This window comes from Ambystoma mexicanum, chromosome 13 (genome assembly GCF_040938575.1).
Source record: "Ambystoma mexicanum isolate Mex_15411 chromosome 13, UKY_AmexF1_1, whole genome shotgun sequence".
Lineage (NCBI taxonomy): Eukaryota > Metazoa > Chordata > Amphibia > Caudata > Ambystomatidae > Ambystoma > Ambystoma mexicanum.
In genome coordinates, this window is record NC_090938.1 from 666,038,821 (window position 1) to 666,056,511 (window position 17,691).

At 53.9% G+C, this 17,691-nt stretch overlaps 1 protein-coding gene across 13 annotated transcripts in view; it reads right to left on the reverse strand.

The window, feature by feature from the left end:
* SRCIN1 (SRC kinase signaling inhibitor 1) overlaps nucleotides 1-17,691 on the reverse strand; it is a 1,709,922-nt gene that overhangs the window by 1,036,668 nt on the left and 655,563 nt on the right. For all 13 annotated transcript variants that reach the window (XM_069634673.1, XM_069634672.1, XM_069634685.1 and 10 more), the window contains exon 2: nucleotides 14,849-15,132. In XM_069634673.1, coding sequence (XP_069490774.1) covers nucleotides 14,849-15,132 — 284 coding nt within the window. The remainder of the gene's footprint in view (nucleotides 1-14,848; nucleotides 15,133-17,691) is intronic.

Below are 17,691 nucleotides of genomic sequence, written 5' to 3' on the forward strand. Positions count from 1 at the left end.
TTTGCTGCAAGAATGCACACCTGTGAGACACGTGCTATGCCTGTCCGCATGTTGTGGAGCGTGCCTGTCCTGAGCAATGACGCCTGTGATTTCCATTGTTTCCTGTTGTATTTGTGCAAGAATGCACACCTGTGAGACACGTGCTATGCCTGTCCGCATGTTGTGAGGCGTGTCTGTCCTGAGCAATGACGCCTGTGATTTCCATTGTTTCCTGTTGTATTTGCTGCAAGAATGCACACCTGTGAGACACGTGCTATGTCTGTCTGCATGTTGTGAGGCGTGTCTGTCCTGAGCAATGACGCCTGTGATTTCCATTGTTTCCTGTTGTATTTGCTGCAAGAATGCACACCTTTGAGACACGTGCTATGTCTGTCTGCATGTTGTGAGGCGTGTCTGTCCTGAGCAATGACGCCTGTGATTTCCATTGTTTCCTGTTGTATTTGCTGCAAGAATGCACACCTGTGAGACACGTGCTTTGCCTGTCCTCATGTTGTGAGGCGTGTCTGTCCTGAGCAATGACGCCTGTGTTTGCTATTGTTTCCTGTTGTATTTGCTGCAAGAATGCACACCTGTGAGACACGTGCTATGCCTGTCCGCATGTTGTGAGGCGTGCCTGTCCTGAGCAATGACGCCTGTGATTTCCATTGTTTCCTGTTGTATTTGCTGCAAGAATGCACACTTGTGAGACACGTGCTATGCCTGTCCGCATGTTGTGGGCGTGCCTGTCCTGAGCAATGACGCCTGTGATTTCCATTGTTTCCTGTTGTATTTGCTGCAAGAATGCACACCTGTGAGACACGTGCTATGCCTGTCCGCATGTTGTGAGGCGTGTCTGTCCTGAGCAATGACGCCTGTGATTTCCATTGTTTCCTGTTGTATTTGCTGCAAGAATGCACACCTGTGAGACACGTGCTATGCCTGTCCGCATGTTGTGGGGCGTGCCTGTCCTGAGCAATGACGCCTGTGATTTCCATTGTTTCCTGTTGTATTTGTGCAAGAATGCACACCTGTGAGACACGTGCTATGCCTGTCCGCATGTTGTGAGGCGTGTCTGTCCTGAGCAATGACGCCTGTGATTTCCATTGTTTCCTGTTGTATTTGCTGCAAGAATGCACACCTGTGAGACACGTGCTATGTCTGTCTGCATGTTGTGAGGCGTGTCTGTCCTGAGCAATGACGCCTGTGATTTCCATTGTTTCCTGTTGTATTTGCTGCAAGAATGCACACCTTTGAGACACGTGCTATGCCTGTCCGCATGTTGTGGGGCGTGCCTGTCCTGAGCAATGACGCCTGTGATTTCCATTGTTTCCTGTTGTATTTGCTGCAAGAATGCACACCTGTGAGACACGTGCTATGCCTGTCCGCATGTTGTGAGGCGTGTCTGTCCTGAGCAATGACGTCTGTGATTTCCATTGTTTCCTGTTGTATTTGCTGCAAGAATGCACACCCGTGAGACACGTGCTAAGCCTGTCCGCATGTTGTGAGTCGTGTCTGTCCTGAGCAATGACGCCTGTGATTTCCATTGTTTCCTGTTGTATTTGCTGCAAGAATGCACACCTGTGAGACACGTGCTATGCCTGTCCGCATGTTATGAGGCGTGTCTGTCCTGAGCAATGACGCCTGTGATTTCCATTGTTTTCACTTGTGTTTGTCAATGAGAAGATACCAGGGGAGGGCTTCCCATGAAGGATGTATGCTTGAAGCTCATTGCTGTTAGCGACGCATGTTTATTCTAACACACCCAATTGCACTGTTTGTAAATTGTCTTGATGCTCCTTGTAGATAACGAAGCCTGTGATGTTAATGCACATACGTGTACTGTCTCACGCCAACACTAAAGCGTCTTTTTCTTGTTCTGTACTCTTATGGATGATGCCCGAAATAACGTTGATTGATTGACAGCAGGTGAGGGCTGCGCGGATGTGGTTTGGCCTGTCCCGGGATATGAGGGCCTGTCCCCTTTCATGTCCGGTGAGGAACTACAGCAGTCCCTCACCAGGCTACCCTGGAAGGAGGTCCAGCAGTCCTCACCAGGCTATCCTGGAAGGAGCTCCAGCAGTCCTTCACCATGCTATCCTGGAAGGAACTAAAGCAGTCCCTCACCAGGCTACCCTGGAAGGAGGTCCAGCAGTCCTCACCAGGCTATCCTGGAAGGAGCTCCAGCAGTCCTTCACCATGCTATCCTGGAAGGAACTACAGCAGTCCCTCACCAGGCTACCCTGGAAGGAGCTCCAGCAGTCCTCACCAGGCTATCCTGGAAGGATCTCCAGCAGTCCTTCACCAGGCTATCCTGGAAGGAGCTCCAGCAGTCAGCTCCAGCAGTCCTTCACCAGTATACCCTGGAAGGAGCTCAAGCAGTTCTTCACCAAGCTACAATAGAAGGAGCTCCAGCAGTCCTTCACAGGGCTATCCTGGAAGGAGCTCCAGCAGTCCTTCACAGGGCTACCCTGGAAGGTGCTCCCACAGAGCTCCAGCAGTCCTCACCAGGCTAACCTGGAAGGAGCTCCAGCAGAGCTCCAGCAGTCCTCACCAGGCTACCCTGGAAGGAGCTCCATCAGTCCTCATCAGGCTACCCTGGAAGGAGCTTCAGCAGTCCCTCACCAGGCTATCCTGGAAGGAGCTCCAGCAGTCCCTCACCAGGCTATCCTGGAAGGAGCTCCAGCAGTCCTTCACCAGGCTACCCTGAAAGGAGCTCCAGCAGTCCTTCACCAGTCTACCCTGGAAGGAGCTCAAGCAGTTCTTCACCAAGCTACAATGGAAGGAGCTCCAGCAGTCCTTCACAGGGCTAACCTGGAAGGAGCTCCAGCAGTCCTTCACAGGGCTACCCTGGAAGAAGCTCCAGCAGAGCTCCATCAGTCCTCACCAGGCTACCCTGGAAGGAGCTCCAGCAGAGCTCCATCAGTCCTCACCAGGCTACCCTGGAAGGAGCTCCATCAGTCCTCATCAGGCTACCCTGGAAGGAGCTTCAGCAGTCCTCACCAGGCTACCCTGGAAGGAGCTCCAGCAGTTCCTCTCCAGGCTACCCTGGAAGGAGCTCCAGCAGTCCTTCACCAGGCTACCCTGAAAGGAGCTCCAGCAGTCCTTCACCAGTCTACCCTGGAAGGTTCTCCATCAGTACTTCACCAGGCTACCCTGGAAGGAGCTCCAGCAGCCCTCACCAGGCTACCCTGGAAGGAGCTCCAGCAGTCCTCATCAGGCTACCCTAGAAGGAGCTCCAGCAGTCCTTCACCAGTCTACCCTGGAAGGAGCTCCAGCAGTCCTTCACCTGGCAACCCCGGAAGGAGCTCCAGCAGCCCTTCACCAGTCTACCCTGGAAGGAACTCCAGCAGTTCTTCACCAGGCTACCCTGGAAGGAGCTCCAGCAGTCCTCACGAGGCTACCCTGGAAGGAGCTCCAGCAGTCCTTCACCAGGCTACCCTGGAAGAAGCTCCAACAGTCCTCACCAGGCTACCCTGGAAGGAGCTCCAGCAGTCCTTCACCAGGCTACCCTGGAAGGAGCTCCAGCAGTCCTCACCAGTCTACCCTGGAAGGAGCTCCAGCAGTCCTTCACCAGGCTACCCTGGAAGGAGCTCCAGCAGTCCTCACCAGGCTACCATGGAAGGAGCTCCAGAAGTCCTTACCAGGCAGAAGGAGCTCCAGCAGTCCTTCACCAGTCTACTCTGGAAGGAGCTCCAGCAGTCCTTCCCCAGGCTACCCTGGAAGGACTTCCAGCAGTCCTTCACCAGGCTACCCTGGAAGGAGCTCCAGCAGTTCTTCACCAGGCTACCCTGGAAGGAGCTCCAGCAGTTCTTACCAGGCTACCCTGGAAGGAGCTCCAGCAGTCCTTCACCAGGCTACCCTGGAAGGAGCTCCAGCAGTCCTTCACCAGTCTACCCTGGAAGGAGTTCCAGCAGTCCTTCACCAGTCTACCCTGGAAGGAGCTCCAGCAGTCCTCACCAGGCTACCCCGGAAGGAGCTCCAGCTGTCCTCACCAGGCTGAAGGAGCTCCAGCAGTCCTTCACCAGTCTACCCTGGACGGAGCTCCAGCAGTCCTCACCAGGCTACCCTGGAAGGAGCTCCAGCAGTTCTTCACCAGGCTACCCTGGAAGGAGCTCCAGCATTCCTCACCAGGCTACCCTGGAAGGAGCTCCAGCAGTCCTTCACCAGTCTACCCTGGAAGGAGCTCCAGCAGTCCTCACCAGGCTACCCTGGAAGGAGCTCCAGCAGTCCTCACTAGGCTGAAGGATCTCCAGCAGTCTTTCACCAGTCTAGCCCGGACGGAGCTCCAGCAGTCCCCACCAGGCTACCCTGGAAGGAGCTCCAGTAGTTCTTCACCAGTCTACCCTGGAAGGAGCTCCAGCATTCCTCACCAGTCTACCCTGGAAGGAGTTCCAGCAGTCCTTCACCAGTCTACCCTGGAAGGAGCTCCAGCAGTCCTCACCAGGCTACCCTGGAAGGAGCTCCAGCAGTCCCCACCAGGCTGAAGGAGCTCCAGCAGTTTTTCACCAGTCTACCCTGGACGGAGCTCCAGCAGTCCTCACCAGGCTACCCTGGAAGGAGCTCCAGCAGCCCTCACCAGGCTACCCTGGAAGGAGCTCCAGCAGTTTTTCACCAGTCTACCCTGGACGGAGCTCCAGCAGTCCTCATCAGGCTACCCTAGAAGGAGCTCCAGCAGTCCTTCACCAGTCTACCCTGGAAGGAGCTCCAGCAGTCCTTCACCTGGCAACCCTGGAAGGAGCTCCAGCAGCCCTTCACCAGTCTACCCTGGAAGGAGCTCCAGCAGTTCTTCACCAGGCTACCCTGGAAGGAGCTCCAGCAGTCCTCACCAGTCTACCCTGGAAGGAACTCCAGCAGTCCTTCACCAGGCTACCCTGGAAGGAGCTCCAGCAGTCCTCACCAGGCTACCCTGGAAGGAGCTCCAGAAGTCCTCACCAGGCTACCCTGGAAGGAGCTCCAGCAGTTCTTCACCAGGCTACCCTGGAAGGAGCTCCAGCATTCCTCACCAGGCTACCCTGGAAGGAGCTCCAGCAGTCCTTCACCAGGCTACCCTGGAAGGAGCTCCAGCAGTCCTTCACCAGTCTACCCTGGAAGGAGCTCCAGCAGTCCTCACCAGGCTACCCTGGAAGGAGCTCCAGCAGTCCTCACCAGGCTACCCTGTAAGGAGCTCCAGCAGTCCTTCACCAGGCTACCCTGGAAGGAGCTCCAGCAGTCTTCACCAGCCTACCCTGGAAGGAGCTCCAGAAGTCCTTCACCAGGCTACCCTGGAAGGAGCTCCAGCAGTACTTCACCAGTCTACTCTGGAAGGAGCTCCAGCGGTCCTCACCAGGCTACCCTGGAAGGAGATCCAGCAGTCCTCACCAGGCTGAAGGAGCTCCATCAGTCATCACCAGGCTACCCTGTAAGGAGCTCCAGCAGTCCTTCACCAGGCTACCCTGGAAGGAGCTCCAGCAGTCTTCACCAGCCTACCCTGGAAGGAGCTCCAGAAGTCCTTCACCAGGCTACCCTGGAAGGAGCTCCAGCAGTACTTCACCAGTCTACTCTGGAAGGAGCTCCAGCGGTCCTCACCAGGCTACCCTGGAAGGAGATCCAGCAGTCCTCACCAGGCTGAAGGAGCTCCAGCAGTCTTTCACCAGTCTACCCTGGAAGGAGCTCCAGCAGTCCTTCACCAGGCTACCCTGGAAGGAGCTTCAGCAATCCTCGCCAGTCTACCCTGGAAGAAGCTCCAGCAATCCTTCACCAGGCTACCCTGGAAGGAGCCCCAGCAGTACTTCACCAGTCTACCCTGGAAGGAGCTCCAGCAGTCCTCACCAGGCTACCCTGGAAGGAGCTCCAGCAGTTCTTCACCAGGCTATCCTGGAAGGAGCTCCAGCAGTCCTCACCAGGCTACCCTGGAAGGAGCTCCAGCAGTCCTCACCAGTCTACCCTGGAAGGAGCTCCAGCAGTCCTCGCCAGGCTGAAGGAGCTCCAGCAGTCTTTCACCAGTCCCCCCTGGAAGGAGCTCCAGCAGTCCTTCACCAGGCTACCCTGGAGGGAGCTCCAGCAGTCCTTCACCAGGCTACCCTGGAAGGAGCTCCAGCAGTCCTCACCAGGCTATCCTTGAAGGAGCCCCAGCAGTCCTCACCAGGCTACCCTGGAAGGAGCTCCAGCAGTCCTCACCAGGCTGAAGGAGCTCCAGCAGTCCTTCACCAGGCTACCCTGGAAGGAGCTCCAGCAGTCCTTCACCAGGCTACCCTGGAAGGATCTCCAACAGTCCTCACCAGGCTACCCTGGAAGGAGCTTCAGCAGTCCTCGCCAGTCTACCCTGGAAGGAGCTCCAGCAATCCTTCACCAGGCTACCCTGGAAGGAGCTCCAGCAGTACTTCACCAGTCTACACTGGAAGGAGCTCCAGCAGTCCTCACCAGGCTACCCTGGAAGGAGCTCCAGCAGTTCTTCACCAGGCTATCCTGGAAGGAGCTCCAGCAGTCCTCACCAGGCTATCCTGGAAGGAGCTCCAGCAGTCCTCACCAGGCTACCCTGGAAGGAGCTCCAGCAGTCCTCACCAGGCTATCCTTGAAGGAGCCCCAGCAGCCCTCACCAGGCTACCATGGAAGGAGCTCCAGCAGTCCTCACCAGGCTGAAGGAGCTCCAGCAGTCTTTCACCAGTCTACCCTGGAAGGAGCTCCAGCAGTCCTTCACCAGGCTACCCTGGAAGGAGCTCCAGCAGTCCTTCACCAGGCTACCCTGGAAGGATCTCCAACAGTCCTCACCAGGCTACCCTGGAAGGAGCTTCAGCAGTCCTCGCCAGTCTACCCTGGAAGGAGCTCCAGCAATCCTTCACCAGGCTACCCTGGAAGGAGCTCCAGCAGTACTTCACCAGTCTACCCTGGAAGGAGCTCCAGCAGTCCTCACCAGGCTACCCTGGAAGGAGCTCCAGCAGTTCTTCACCAGGCTATCCTGGAAGGAGCTCCAGCAGTCCTCACCAGGCTACCCTGGAAGGAGCTCCAGCAGTCCTTCACCAGGCTACCCTGGAAGGAGCTTCAGCAGTCCTCACCAGTCTACCCTGGAAGGAGCTCTAGCAATCCTTCACCAGGCTACCCTGGAAGGAGCTCCAGCAGTACTTCACCAGTCTACCCTGGAAGGAGCTCCAGCAGTCCTCACCAGGCTACCCTGGAAGGAGCTCCAGCAGTTCTTCACCAGGCTATCCTGGAAGGAGCTCCAGCAGTCCTCACCAGGCTACCCTGGAAGGAGCTCCAGCAGTCCTCACCAGTCTACCCTGGAAGGAGCTCCAGCAGTCCTCGCCAGGCTGAAGGAGCTCCAGCAGTCTTTCACCAGTCCCCACTGGAAGGAGCTCTAGCAGTCCTTCACCAGGCTACCCTGGAGGGAGCTCCAGCAGTCCTTCACCAGGCTACCCTGGAAGGAGCTCCAGCAGTCCTCACCAGGCTATACTTGAAGGAGCCCCAGCAGTCCTCACCAGGCTACCCTGGAAGGAGCTCAAGCAGTCCTCACCAGGCTGAAGGAGCTCCAGCAGTCTTTCACCAGTCTACCCTGGAAGGAGCTCCAGCAGTCCTTCACCAGGCTACCCTGGAAGGAGCTCCAGCAGTCCTTCACCAGGCTACCCTGGAAGGAGCTCCAGCAGTCCTCATCAGGCTACCCTGGAAGGAGCTCCAGCAGTCCTCACCAGTCTACCCTGGAAGGAGCTCCAGCAGTCCTTCACCAGGCTACCCTGGAAGGAGCTCCAGCAGTCCTCACCAGGCTACCCTGGAAGGAGCTCCAGCAGTTCTTCACCAGGCTATCCTGGAAGGAGCTCCAGCAGTCCTCACCAGGCTACCCTGGAAGGAGCTCCAGCAGTCCTCACCAGTCTACCCTGGAAGGAGCTCCAGCAGTCCTTCACCAGGCGACCCCGGATGGAGCTCCAGCAGTCCTTCACCAGGCTACCCTGGAAGGAGCTCCAGCAGTCCTCACCAGGCTACCCTGGAAGGAGCTCAAGCAGTCCTCACCAGGCTGAAGGAGCTCCAGAAATCTTTCACCAGTCTACCCTGGAAGGAGCTCCAGCAGTCCTTCAGCAGGCTACCCTGGAAGGAGCTCCAGCAGTCCTTCACCAGGCTACCCTGGAAGGAGCTCCAGCAGTCCTCACCAGGCTACCCTGGAAGGAGCTCCAGCAGTCCTTCACCAGGCTATCCTGGAAGGATCTCCAGCAGTCTTCACCAGGCTACCCTGGAAGGAGCTCCAGCAGTCCTCACCAGGCTACCCTGGAAGGAGCTCCAGCAGTCCTCACCAGTCTACCCTGGAAGGAGCTAGCTCCAGCAGTCCTTCACCAGGCTACCCTGGAAGGCGCTCCAGCAGTCCTCGCCAGGCTATCCTGGAAGGAGCTCCAGCAGTTCTTCACCAGGCTATCCTGGAAGGAGCTCCAGCAGTCCTCACCAGGCTACCCTGGAAGGAGCTCCAGCAGTCCTCACCAGTCTACCCTGGAAGGAGCTCCAGCAGTCCTTCACCAGGCGACCCTGGAAGGAGCTCCAGCAGTCCTTCACCAGGCTACCCTGGAAGGAGCTCCAGCAGTCCTCACCAGGCTACCCTGGAAGGAGCTCCAGCAGTCCTCACCAGGCTACCCTGGAAGGAGCTCCAGCAGTCCTTCGCCAGGCTACCCTGGAAGGAGATCCAGCAGTCCTTCACCAGGCTATCCTGGAAGGATCTCCAGCAGTCTTCACCAGGCTACCCTGGAAGGAGCTCCAGCAGTCCTCACCAGGCTGAAGGAGCTCCAGAAATCGTTCACCAGTCTACCCTGGAAGGAGCTCCAGCAGACCTTCACCAGGCTACCCTGGAAGGAGCTCCAGCAGGCCTTTACCAGGCTACCCTGGAAGGAGGTCCAGCAGTCCTCACCAGGCTACCCTGGAAGGAGCTCCAGCAGTCCTTCGCCAGGCTACCCTGGAAGGAGATCCAGCAGTCCTTCACCAGGCTATCCTGGAAGGATCTCCAGCAGTCCTCACCAGGCTACCCTGGAAGGAGCTCCAGCAGTCCTCACTAGTCTACCCTGGAAGGAGCCGTCTCTGCAATGCAGAGAAACGTAGAACAAGCATATTCAGAGCAGCCATCCAAAGCGGGCACACACTGGCATAGAACGGGTGGGCTCGATGTGGAAGGGGACACCTTTTAATTCTGTTTATGTGAAGGCAAATGAGGGAATTGCTCTCACAGGTCCAGGGACTCGGCAGTGAGTTTCGTACAGTCAGACTGTGTGATACTGCCAGTGATACTGCTTCAGCAGGAGCCCAGCTGCACATCCACCCACCAATACGCTACCACTGTGCCCACTCCTCCCCCCACCCTGCATTCCCAGCACATAACCCTCTGTATCCCTTCCCCCCATGACCTTCCAAGTGTTCCCTTGATAGTCTGTCCTTCTAAATGTCTATACCCTAGTAAAGTAGCCACATGTGTATAGCCTAGTACTGTAGCCACATGTGTATACCTAGTACTGTAGCCTCATATATATAGCCTAGTACTGTAGCCACATGTGTATACCCTAGTACTGTAGCCACATGTGTATACCCTATTACCGTAGCCACATGTGTATACCCTAGTACTGTAGCCACATGTGTATAGCCTAGTACTGTAGCCACATGTCTATACCCTAGAACCGTAGCCACATGTGTATAGCCTAGTACTGTAGCCACATGTGTATATCCTAGTACTGTAGCCACATGTGTATAGCCTAGTACTGTAGCCACATTATTACTGTAGCCATATGTGTATACCCTATTACTGTAGCCACATGTGTACACCCTAGTACTGTAGCCACATGTGTATACCCTAGCACTGTCGCCATATATGTATAGCCTAGTACTGTAGCCATATGTGTATAGCCTAGTACTCTAGCCACATGTGTATACCCTAGTACTGTAGCCATATGTGTATAGCCTATTACTGTAGCCATATGTGTATTCCCTAGTAATGTAGCCATATGTGTATAGCCTAGTACTGTGGCCACATGTGTATACCCTAGTACTGTGGCCACATGTGTATACCCTAGTACTGTAGCCACATGTGTATAGCCTAGTACTGTAGCCACATGTATATACCCTAGTACTGTAGCCACATGTGTATAGCCTAGTACTGTAGCCACATGTATATACCCTAGTACTGTAGCCACATGTGTATACCCTAGTACTGTAGCCACATATGTATAGCCTAGTACTGTAGCTACATGTGTATACCCTAGTACTGTAGCCACATGTATATACCCTAGTACTGGAGCCACATGTGTATAGCCTAGTACTGTAGCCACATGTATATACCCTAGTACTGTAGCCTCATGTGTATACCCTATTACTGTAGCCACATGTATATACCCTAGTACTGTAGCCACCTGTCTATACCCTAGTACTGTAGCCACATGTGTATACCCTAGTACTGTAGCCACATGTGTATAGCCTAGTACTGTAGCAACATGTCTATACCCTAGTACTGTAGCCACATGTGTATAGCCTAGTACTGTAGCCACCTGTCTATACCCTAGTACTGTAGCCACATGTCTATACCCTAGTACTGTAGCCACATGTGTATAGCCTAGTACTGTAGCCACCTGTCTATACCCTAGTACTGTATGCCCTTCTTGCACAGAGCGCATTTGCTTCAATGCAGGGTTGGCGCTATATAAAACCCAGCACAAAACTGCATGCGTATTGTTGGTAAGTAGCTCCCTTCATGGAAGAAGCCATATTCAACTTGGTGTAGGTAGGTACAAACATGCATTAGGCGCAAACTAATCACCAGCTGACGCCAGTTTCAAGGCGCTATAAACAAATATGAACAGACAAAACAGCTTAAAAAAGGACAAATACAGACTTTTTAAAAAGGCATTAAAATGTAAAACAGTGTAGAACAATATCCTATATAACAGGCAGGCAACAAGAAGGTAACGAGGTGAAGGAACTGTCTGAGAGAACAGGTGCAGTTTTGGTTTCAGTGGGAAAACCTGGAGTGCGGAAGAGTTCCTGATGGCCTGGGCCTGGGCATTCCATAAGCAGCACTCTAAAGCCTCACACGCTTTACCACACAACCAGGCTTTCTGGAATTTGCTGAGCAAGTCCACAGCATTCCAGGACCTAAAACACGGCTCAAACGTGCAGATAATGGAAAGCCAAGCCGTTAAGGAATGTCTTATTAATTTCACACCTGGAGCTGGGATTTGGTGACTTACTGGAAGCCAACCCAAGGAAGCGCGAGCCCGCGACCGGTCCATGTGATAATAACGACCCCAAATAGCCACAAATAGTAGTGGCTCGACACTTGAATGTTGACTTGTATTAATTTTCTTTGAAATGGGTTACGGGGGGTTACCATATCCCACTCCTTGCCCCTACCCCACCTCTCCTCCCATACTACCACCCAGTCACACAGTTGTAATCACTTCAAACTGGCACATGCTCAAATGTCCTCAAATGAAAGGTAAAACGAACGGACGTGTTTTGTACTACTTAAAGTTTGAGTAGAGACTTGGACTTATGCCAATATAAATGAACATTGTGACCATTCACAAGGTGTCTTCACTTCTTCCCAAGGGGGGGGGCTTTTCCATGAGGCTAGGGAGGTGCGCCCGCTACCCAATAGTTCTCCTAGGGGTGGTTTAATGCAGGAGGACCTCATGGGTAGGGACTCCCCGTCATGGGACAAGAATGATCATCTAGAGTGCAGCCTATTTAGGAGTGCCACTCTCCAACATCCCCCCCCCCATTCAGAGCCAATTCATTGAGAGTAAACCCATGTATGTTTGTAACACATGGAATATCGTTAAAGCGGCAAGTACTAGGACGAAGAAGAGTGCATAACACATGAAGATCACTAACTGTGCTAGTACTGGTACGAGGTGGCCCTGAGGAGGCATGAAGATCAAGTTGTCAACAGAAACAAAGGATCTTGATAATATTCCAGGGTGGGACTGGCAACATTATATAAGAAGAGACAATGGACTAACAAACTTGTCAAGCCCAGCCGGGAGAGGCAACAGGTGTGAATTCCAGAGAGGGTTTTAAATGCTGGCGGCAAACCAGAGTCTCAGAAGAGCTGAGGATGCCGGCGAAGCGCTGAGGGAGTCCTCCGTGCGTACAGCTGGACCGTACCCGAACGCGAAGGAGAGAAGAGCCGAGCAGAACAGCAGAGCACAGAGCCACCGCAGTGCTGTTGATACCAGAAGAATTGGAGAGAAGAACCCCTGTCCCAGGAAGTTCCGGAGGCATGCCGCAGTCCCGCTGAAGGTAACAGGAGCTACGAGAGACCCAGAGGAGACACAGGGGTAGTAGAGTAGTAGAAAGATGGGTCAGGGACCCTAACCATTGCAACCTTAGCATCCAAGGAGAGCGTCCTCGTCACAGTGTCAACGGTAAGCCCACTGACCACCAGCGCTCTGACCCTAAATATTGCAAACCAGGTATTCGAGGAAGGGTTCCTAATTGCAATGGCAACAACAAGCCCCCAGACTACCAGAGATGGGTCAGAGATACTAATTAGTGTGAAATGAGCATCCAAGGAGCACTTCCTCATTGCAGTGGCAACAGCAAGCCCACTGCCTACCAGAGAAGGGCTGGGACCCCAACATAAGCGAACTGAACTAACGAGGAGAACATCCTCATCGCAATGGCAGCAATAAGCCCACTGACCAACAGAGAAGGATCTGGGACCTGTGAGAAATCAGAAGGTGTTTCAACTGCTGGTCCCCGGGGTCTCCCTCTCAGGTGGCCAAGGCATGGCCATTGCCTTTAGATCCAGGCCCTGGGGGTGGACCACTGTGGGAGGATCACCTTAGTGAGGGGTCTTCAGGGAGTGGGACATCTGATGGCAAGACAGGGTATGCCTCTCTTCCCTGCAATACCTTTACCCCATTCTACCCAGTAGGATATATGGAAACTCTCCCCCCCCCCCTTTCCTGCACAAACACTTTCACACGGACAGCCCACTCTGGGAGAAAACAGACTCACACCTGAGCCGTGTACCTGGCATGTATGTCCTACTACTACAGCCAGGCAAGGCCAGGCAATTGATGGTAATAATTTAGACCGGACTACCATTAAACTTCCCAACATTGATAAAAGGCGGCGCACGAAAGCACTCTCTGAGTGAGGCAAAGCACACGAAGGAACAGCATTTTCAAGATGGCAGCTGAACTAGGGAAGAAAGACAGCAAACCACCAAGGGTGCACAAGGAGGAAGATACCCTTGACCTTTCCGGCAGAAAGACGTTACTATCTAGACATCTTTGGATTTCAGAGCATAAGGCCAAGAAACCAGACTGGAGAATCCTGCATTGTGTGTCGGTGATACTCGGGACCCTCCTGCACGGCTGATCAAGTAGGAGAGAAGCAGCAGCCTCTGTGGTTCTGTCCTTGGCTCCAAGATCAAAGAAATATCAACACAGCCGGTGAGTTGGGGAAACTGATGGAAGATTGGTCTGTGTTGAAGTCAAGGCTGCAAGCGGCAACAGTGTACACAAAGAGCAAGGATAAAGATTGCTGAATGTGTGTGATGAAAGATGTGAGAACAGTCTAACGGCTGATGGATATTTGAACTGTAGCAAAGAAGATACAATATTCGTGACAGAGTGGTCCGGCAACGCCTGTGTGCTCAATCGAAGGTCTCTATAAGATATTTAGCTGAGAAGTGGCAGAAGCGAAAGTAAAAGATAAAGAATAAGAATTGGTGTGAATCGAAGTGGTCCTGTGACGGTTTAAGCAAAACCGATTGCACAATTGAAAGTCTTCAGTTTTTGATACAAAGGGCCCGAACCAGGGAGATCCATAATCCGAGCCTGAACGAGGGAGACCAATTGTGAATATTGTGCTAAAGGGGTCTGAGCCCAAATGAGGGAGATCCATGGTCTGAGCCCTAATGAGGGAGACCAATTGTGAACCTGTGAATGTGAAAATCCTGATCAGAAAGGAACTTTGGTGTTTGTTTGTTTTGTCAGGCCCTCTGCAATAAGAGACTGTCATTGGGATAGAGACTTTGGCATAAGTCGCTGATACCTATGCTTTGAACTGTTGCATTGTGGCCAAGTAGCCAGAGTGTGTGTGAAGCTCCAACGTGCCACTTTGTCCCGTGCTGAAAGGGACTCCAACTGCTCAACTATCCTGACATATTATTTCTTGAACACTTTTCCGGTGTCTACATCGTTGTCCCACACATTTTGTATTTAGAAGTAAGGATTGGCAATAGGTTTATTAGTACAGGCCCTTTTATTTTGACAGTGACTCCATTAGGAGTGCGCTGCTATTATTATTTTATGACCCTACTCCTGACCTGCCTTAGATCCTACCTCTGAGCTGCTGCAGACCCCACCACTGACTTGCCTTAGATCCTACTTCTGACCTGGTGCAGACCCCACCACTGACTTGCCTTAGATCCTACCTCTGACCTGCTGCAGACCCTACCCATTACCTGCCTTAGATCCTACCTCTGACCTGCTGCAGAACCTACCCCTGACCTGCCTTAGATCCTACCTCTGACCTGCTGCAGGCCCTACTCCTGACCTGCCTCAGATGCTAGCCTTGCCCTGCATCAGAATCTACAACTGGCCTGCTGCAGAACCTACCCCTGATGTACTGCAGGCCCTACCCCTGATCTGTCTGAGACCCTACCTCTGGCCTGCTGCAGAACAAACCTCTGACCTGCCTCAGATCCTAGTTTTGACCTACATCACTGCATAAGATCCAACCAGTGAACTGCCTTATATCGCAGTTTGACTGGCTGCCGAACATACCCCTGATCTATTTTAGATGGTATCCATGGACTGCCACAGATCCCGCCCTGCTTTGTAGACTCCACCTCCCTCAGTATGGCAGACCCCTGCTGCTCCCCAGCGGAAGTGCCCATGCATGCTGTCACTCAGAGTGGCCTCACCTGGTCCCGGATCCGCTCTTGCTGGCCCCGGATGGCCAGGGCGTGCTGAGGATACTTGTTCTTCAGGTGATCCATGAAGGCGTCTCTCTTCCTCTCCATGTCCGACTTCTGGAGGCCGGTGAGCGCCTCCAGGCTTTGTGCCGCGATCACGGTGTGCCGGCGCTCAGAGGTATGCACCAGGCCCACGTTGGAGAAGCGGCGGGTTCCGTTTCCCAGCGTCCGGTATTCTCTGGGGTATTCTGCATCATCTGCCGAGATCATGTGTGTTCCAGGCCGGTTGGAATCTGCACAGGGCGAGAAATGCAAAGATAGGCCGGTGAGAGGCTGTATGAGCCAGCAAAGCACAGCATACACCCCGCCCCCTCTAAGGAGGGCCGGGGCCCAACAGGTTAGGCACCAGATGCATTGGCAAGCTTTGTATGGATCTCAGAACTGATGAAGGTCAGGAGGGAGCAGCATTGATTGACAGGGCTTTGTGTTGGGTCCCACTCCTGGATTTGGAATAATTCTGAAGGGGCATGCTAAATTTCAGCAAAATGAACTCACTGATTGGGTTGAAATTATTCTGCCACATATTTTCTCACCGAAAATGGTGAGTTCATCTGGTGTGAATTGGGGAAGGTACAAGGCTGTGGAAGCATATGATATCCTGCAGATTGGAATTGAAGTGTGCTGTGCTGTGCTGTGCTGTGCTGTGTGTGGGTCCTGGCGCTGAAGGCCAGGATTGAGGTGCACCTGAGGGAAGGTTTCAACACTACACAAGCACCGACTGTTGCAGCTCAAGAAGGAGGCCACTAGCAGAGGTGTGTGGGAGCTCATTGCCTGTGTGGGATCTCATTGCCGGAGCGCCTGGGAACCCAGACACTGGGAAGGGAAGGTTCCAGCACTACACCAGCACCGACTGTTGCAGCTCAAGCATGAGGTCACTAGCAGAGGTGTGTGGGAGCTCATTGCCTGTGTGGGATCTCATTGCCGGAGCGCCTGGAAACCCAGACACTGGGAAGGGAAGGTTCCAGCACTACACCAGCACCGCCTGTTGCAGCTCAAGCATGAGGTCAATAGCAGAGATGGGTGGGATCTCATTGCCTGAGCACCTGGGAGCCCAGACACTGGGAAGGGAAGGTTCCAGCACTACACAAGCACCGCCTGTTGCAGCTCAAGCATGAGGCCACTAGAAGAGATGTATGGGATCTCATTGCCTGAGCGCCTGGGAGCCCAGACACTGGGAAGGGAAGGTTCCAGCACTACACAAGCACCGCCTGTTGCAGCTCAAGCATGAGGCCACTAGAAGAGATGTATGGGATCTCATTGCCTGAGCGCCTGGGAGCCCAGACACTGGGAAGGGAAGGTTCCAGCACTACACAAGCACCGCCTGTTGCAGCTCAAGCATGAGGCCACTAGCAGAGATGTGTGGGATCTCATTGCCTAAGCGCCTGGGAGCCCAGACACTGGGAAGGGAAGGTTCCAGCACTACACAAGCACCGACTGTTGCAGGTCAAGCATGAGGCCACTAGAAGAGATGTGTGGGAGCTCATTGCCTGTGTGGGATCTCATTGCAAGAGCGCCTGGGATCCCAGACACTGGGAAGGGAAGGTTCCAGCACTACACAAGCACCGCCTGTTGCAGCTCAAGCATGAGGTCAATAGCAGAGATGGGTGGGATCTCATTGCCTGAGCGCCTGGGAGCCCAGACACTGGGAAAGGAAGGTTCCAGCACTACACAAGCACCGACTGTTGCAGCTCAAGCATGAGGCCACTAGCAGAGATGTGTGGGATCTCATTGCCTGAGCGCCTGGGAGCCCAGACACTGGGAAGGGAAGGTTCCAGCACTACACAAGCACCGACTGTTGCAGCTCAAGCATGAGGCCACTAGAAGAGATGTGTGGGAGCTCATTGCCTGTGTGGGAGCTCATTGCAAGAGCGCCTGGGATCCCAGACACTGGGAAGGGAAGGATCCAGCACTACACAAGCACCGCCTGTTGCAGCTCAAGCATGAGGTCAATAGCAGAGATGGGTGGGATCTCATCAACGGAGCGCTTGGGAGCCCAGACACTTGGAAGGGAAGGTTCCAGCACTAAACCAGCACCGACTGTTGCAGCTCAAGCATGAGGCCACTAGAAGAGATGTATGGGAGCTCATTGCCTGAGCGCCTGGGAGCCCAGACACTGGGAAGGGAAGGTTCCAGCACTACACAAGCACCGACTGTTGCAGCTCAAGCATGAGTCCACTAGAAGAGATGTGTGGGAGCTCATTGCCTGTGTGGGATCTAATTGCAAGAGCGCCTGGGATCCCAGACACTGGGAAGGGAAGGTTCCAGCACTACACAAGCACCGACTGTTGCAGCTCAAGCATGAGGTCACTAGCAGAGATGTGTGGGATCTCATTGCCTGAGCGCCTGGGAGCCCAGACACTGGGAAGGGAAGGTTCCAGCACTACACAAGCACCGCCTGTTGCAGCTCAAGCATGAGGTCACTAGCAGAGATGTGTGGGATCTCATTGCCTGAGCGCCTGGGAGCCCAGACACTGGGAAGGGAAGGTTCCAGCACTACACAAGCACCGCCTGTTGCAGCTCAAGCATGAGGTCAATAGCAGAGATGGGTGGGATCTCATTGCCTGAGCGCCTGGGATCCCAGACACTGGGAAGGGAAGGTTCCAGCACTACACAAGCACCGACTGTTGCAGCTCAAGCATGAGGTCACTAGCAGAGATGTGTGGGATCTCATTGCCTGAGCGCCTGGGAGCCCAGACACTGGGAAGGGAAGGTTCCAGCACTACACAAGCACTGACTGTTGCAGGTCAAGCATGAGGCCACTAGAAGAGATGTGTGGGATCTCATTGCCTGTG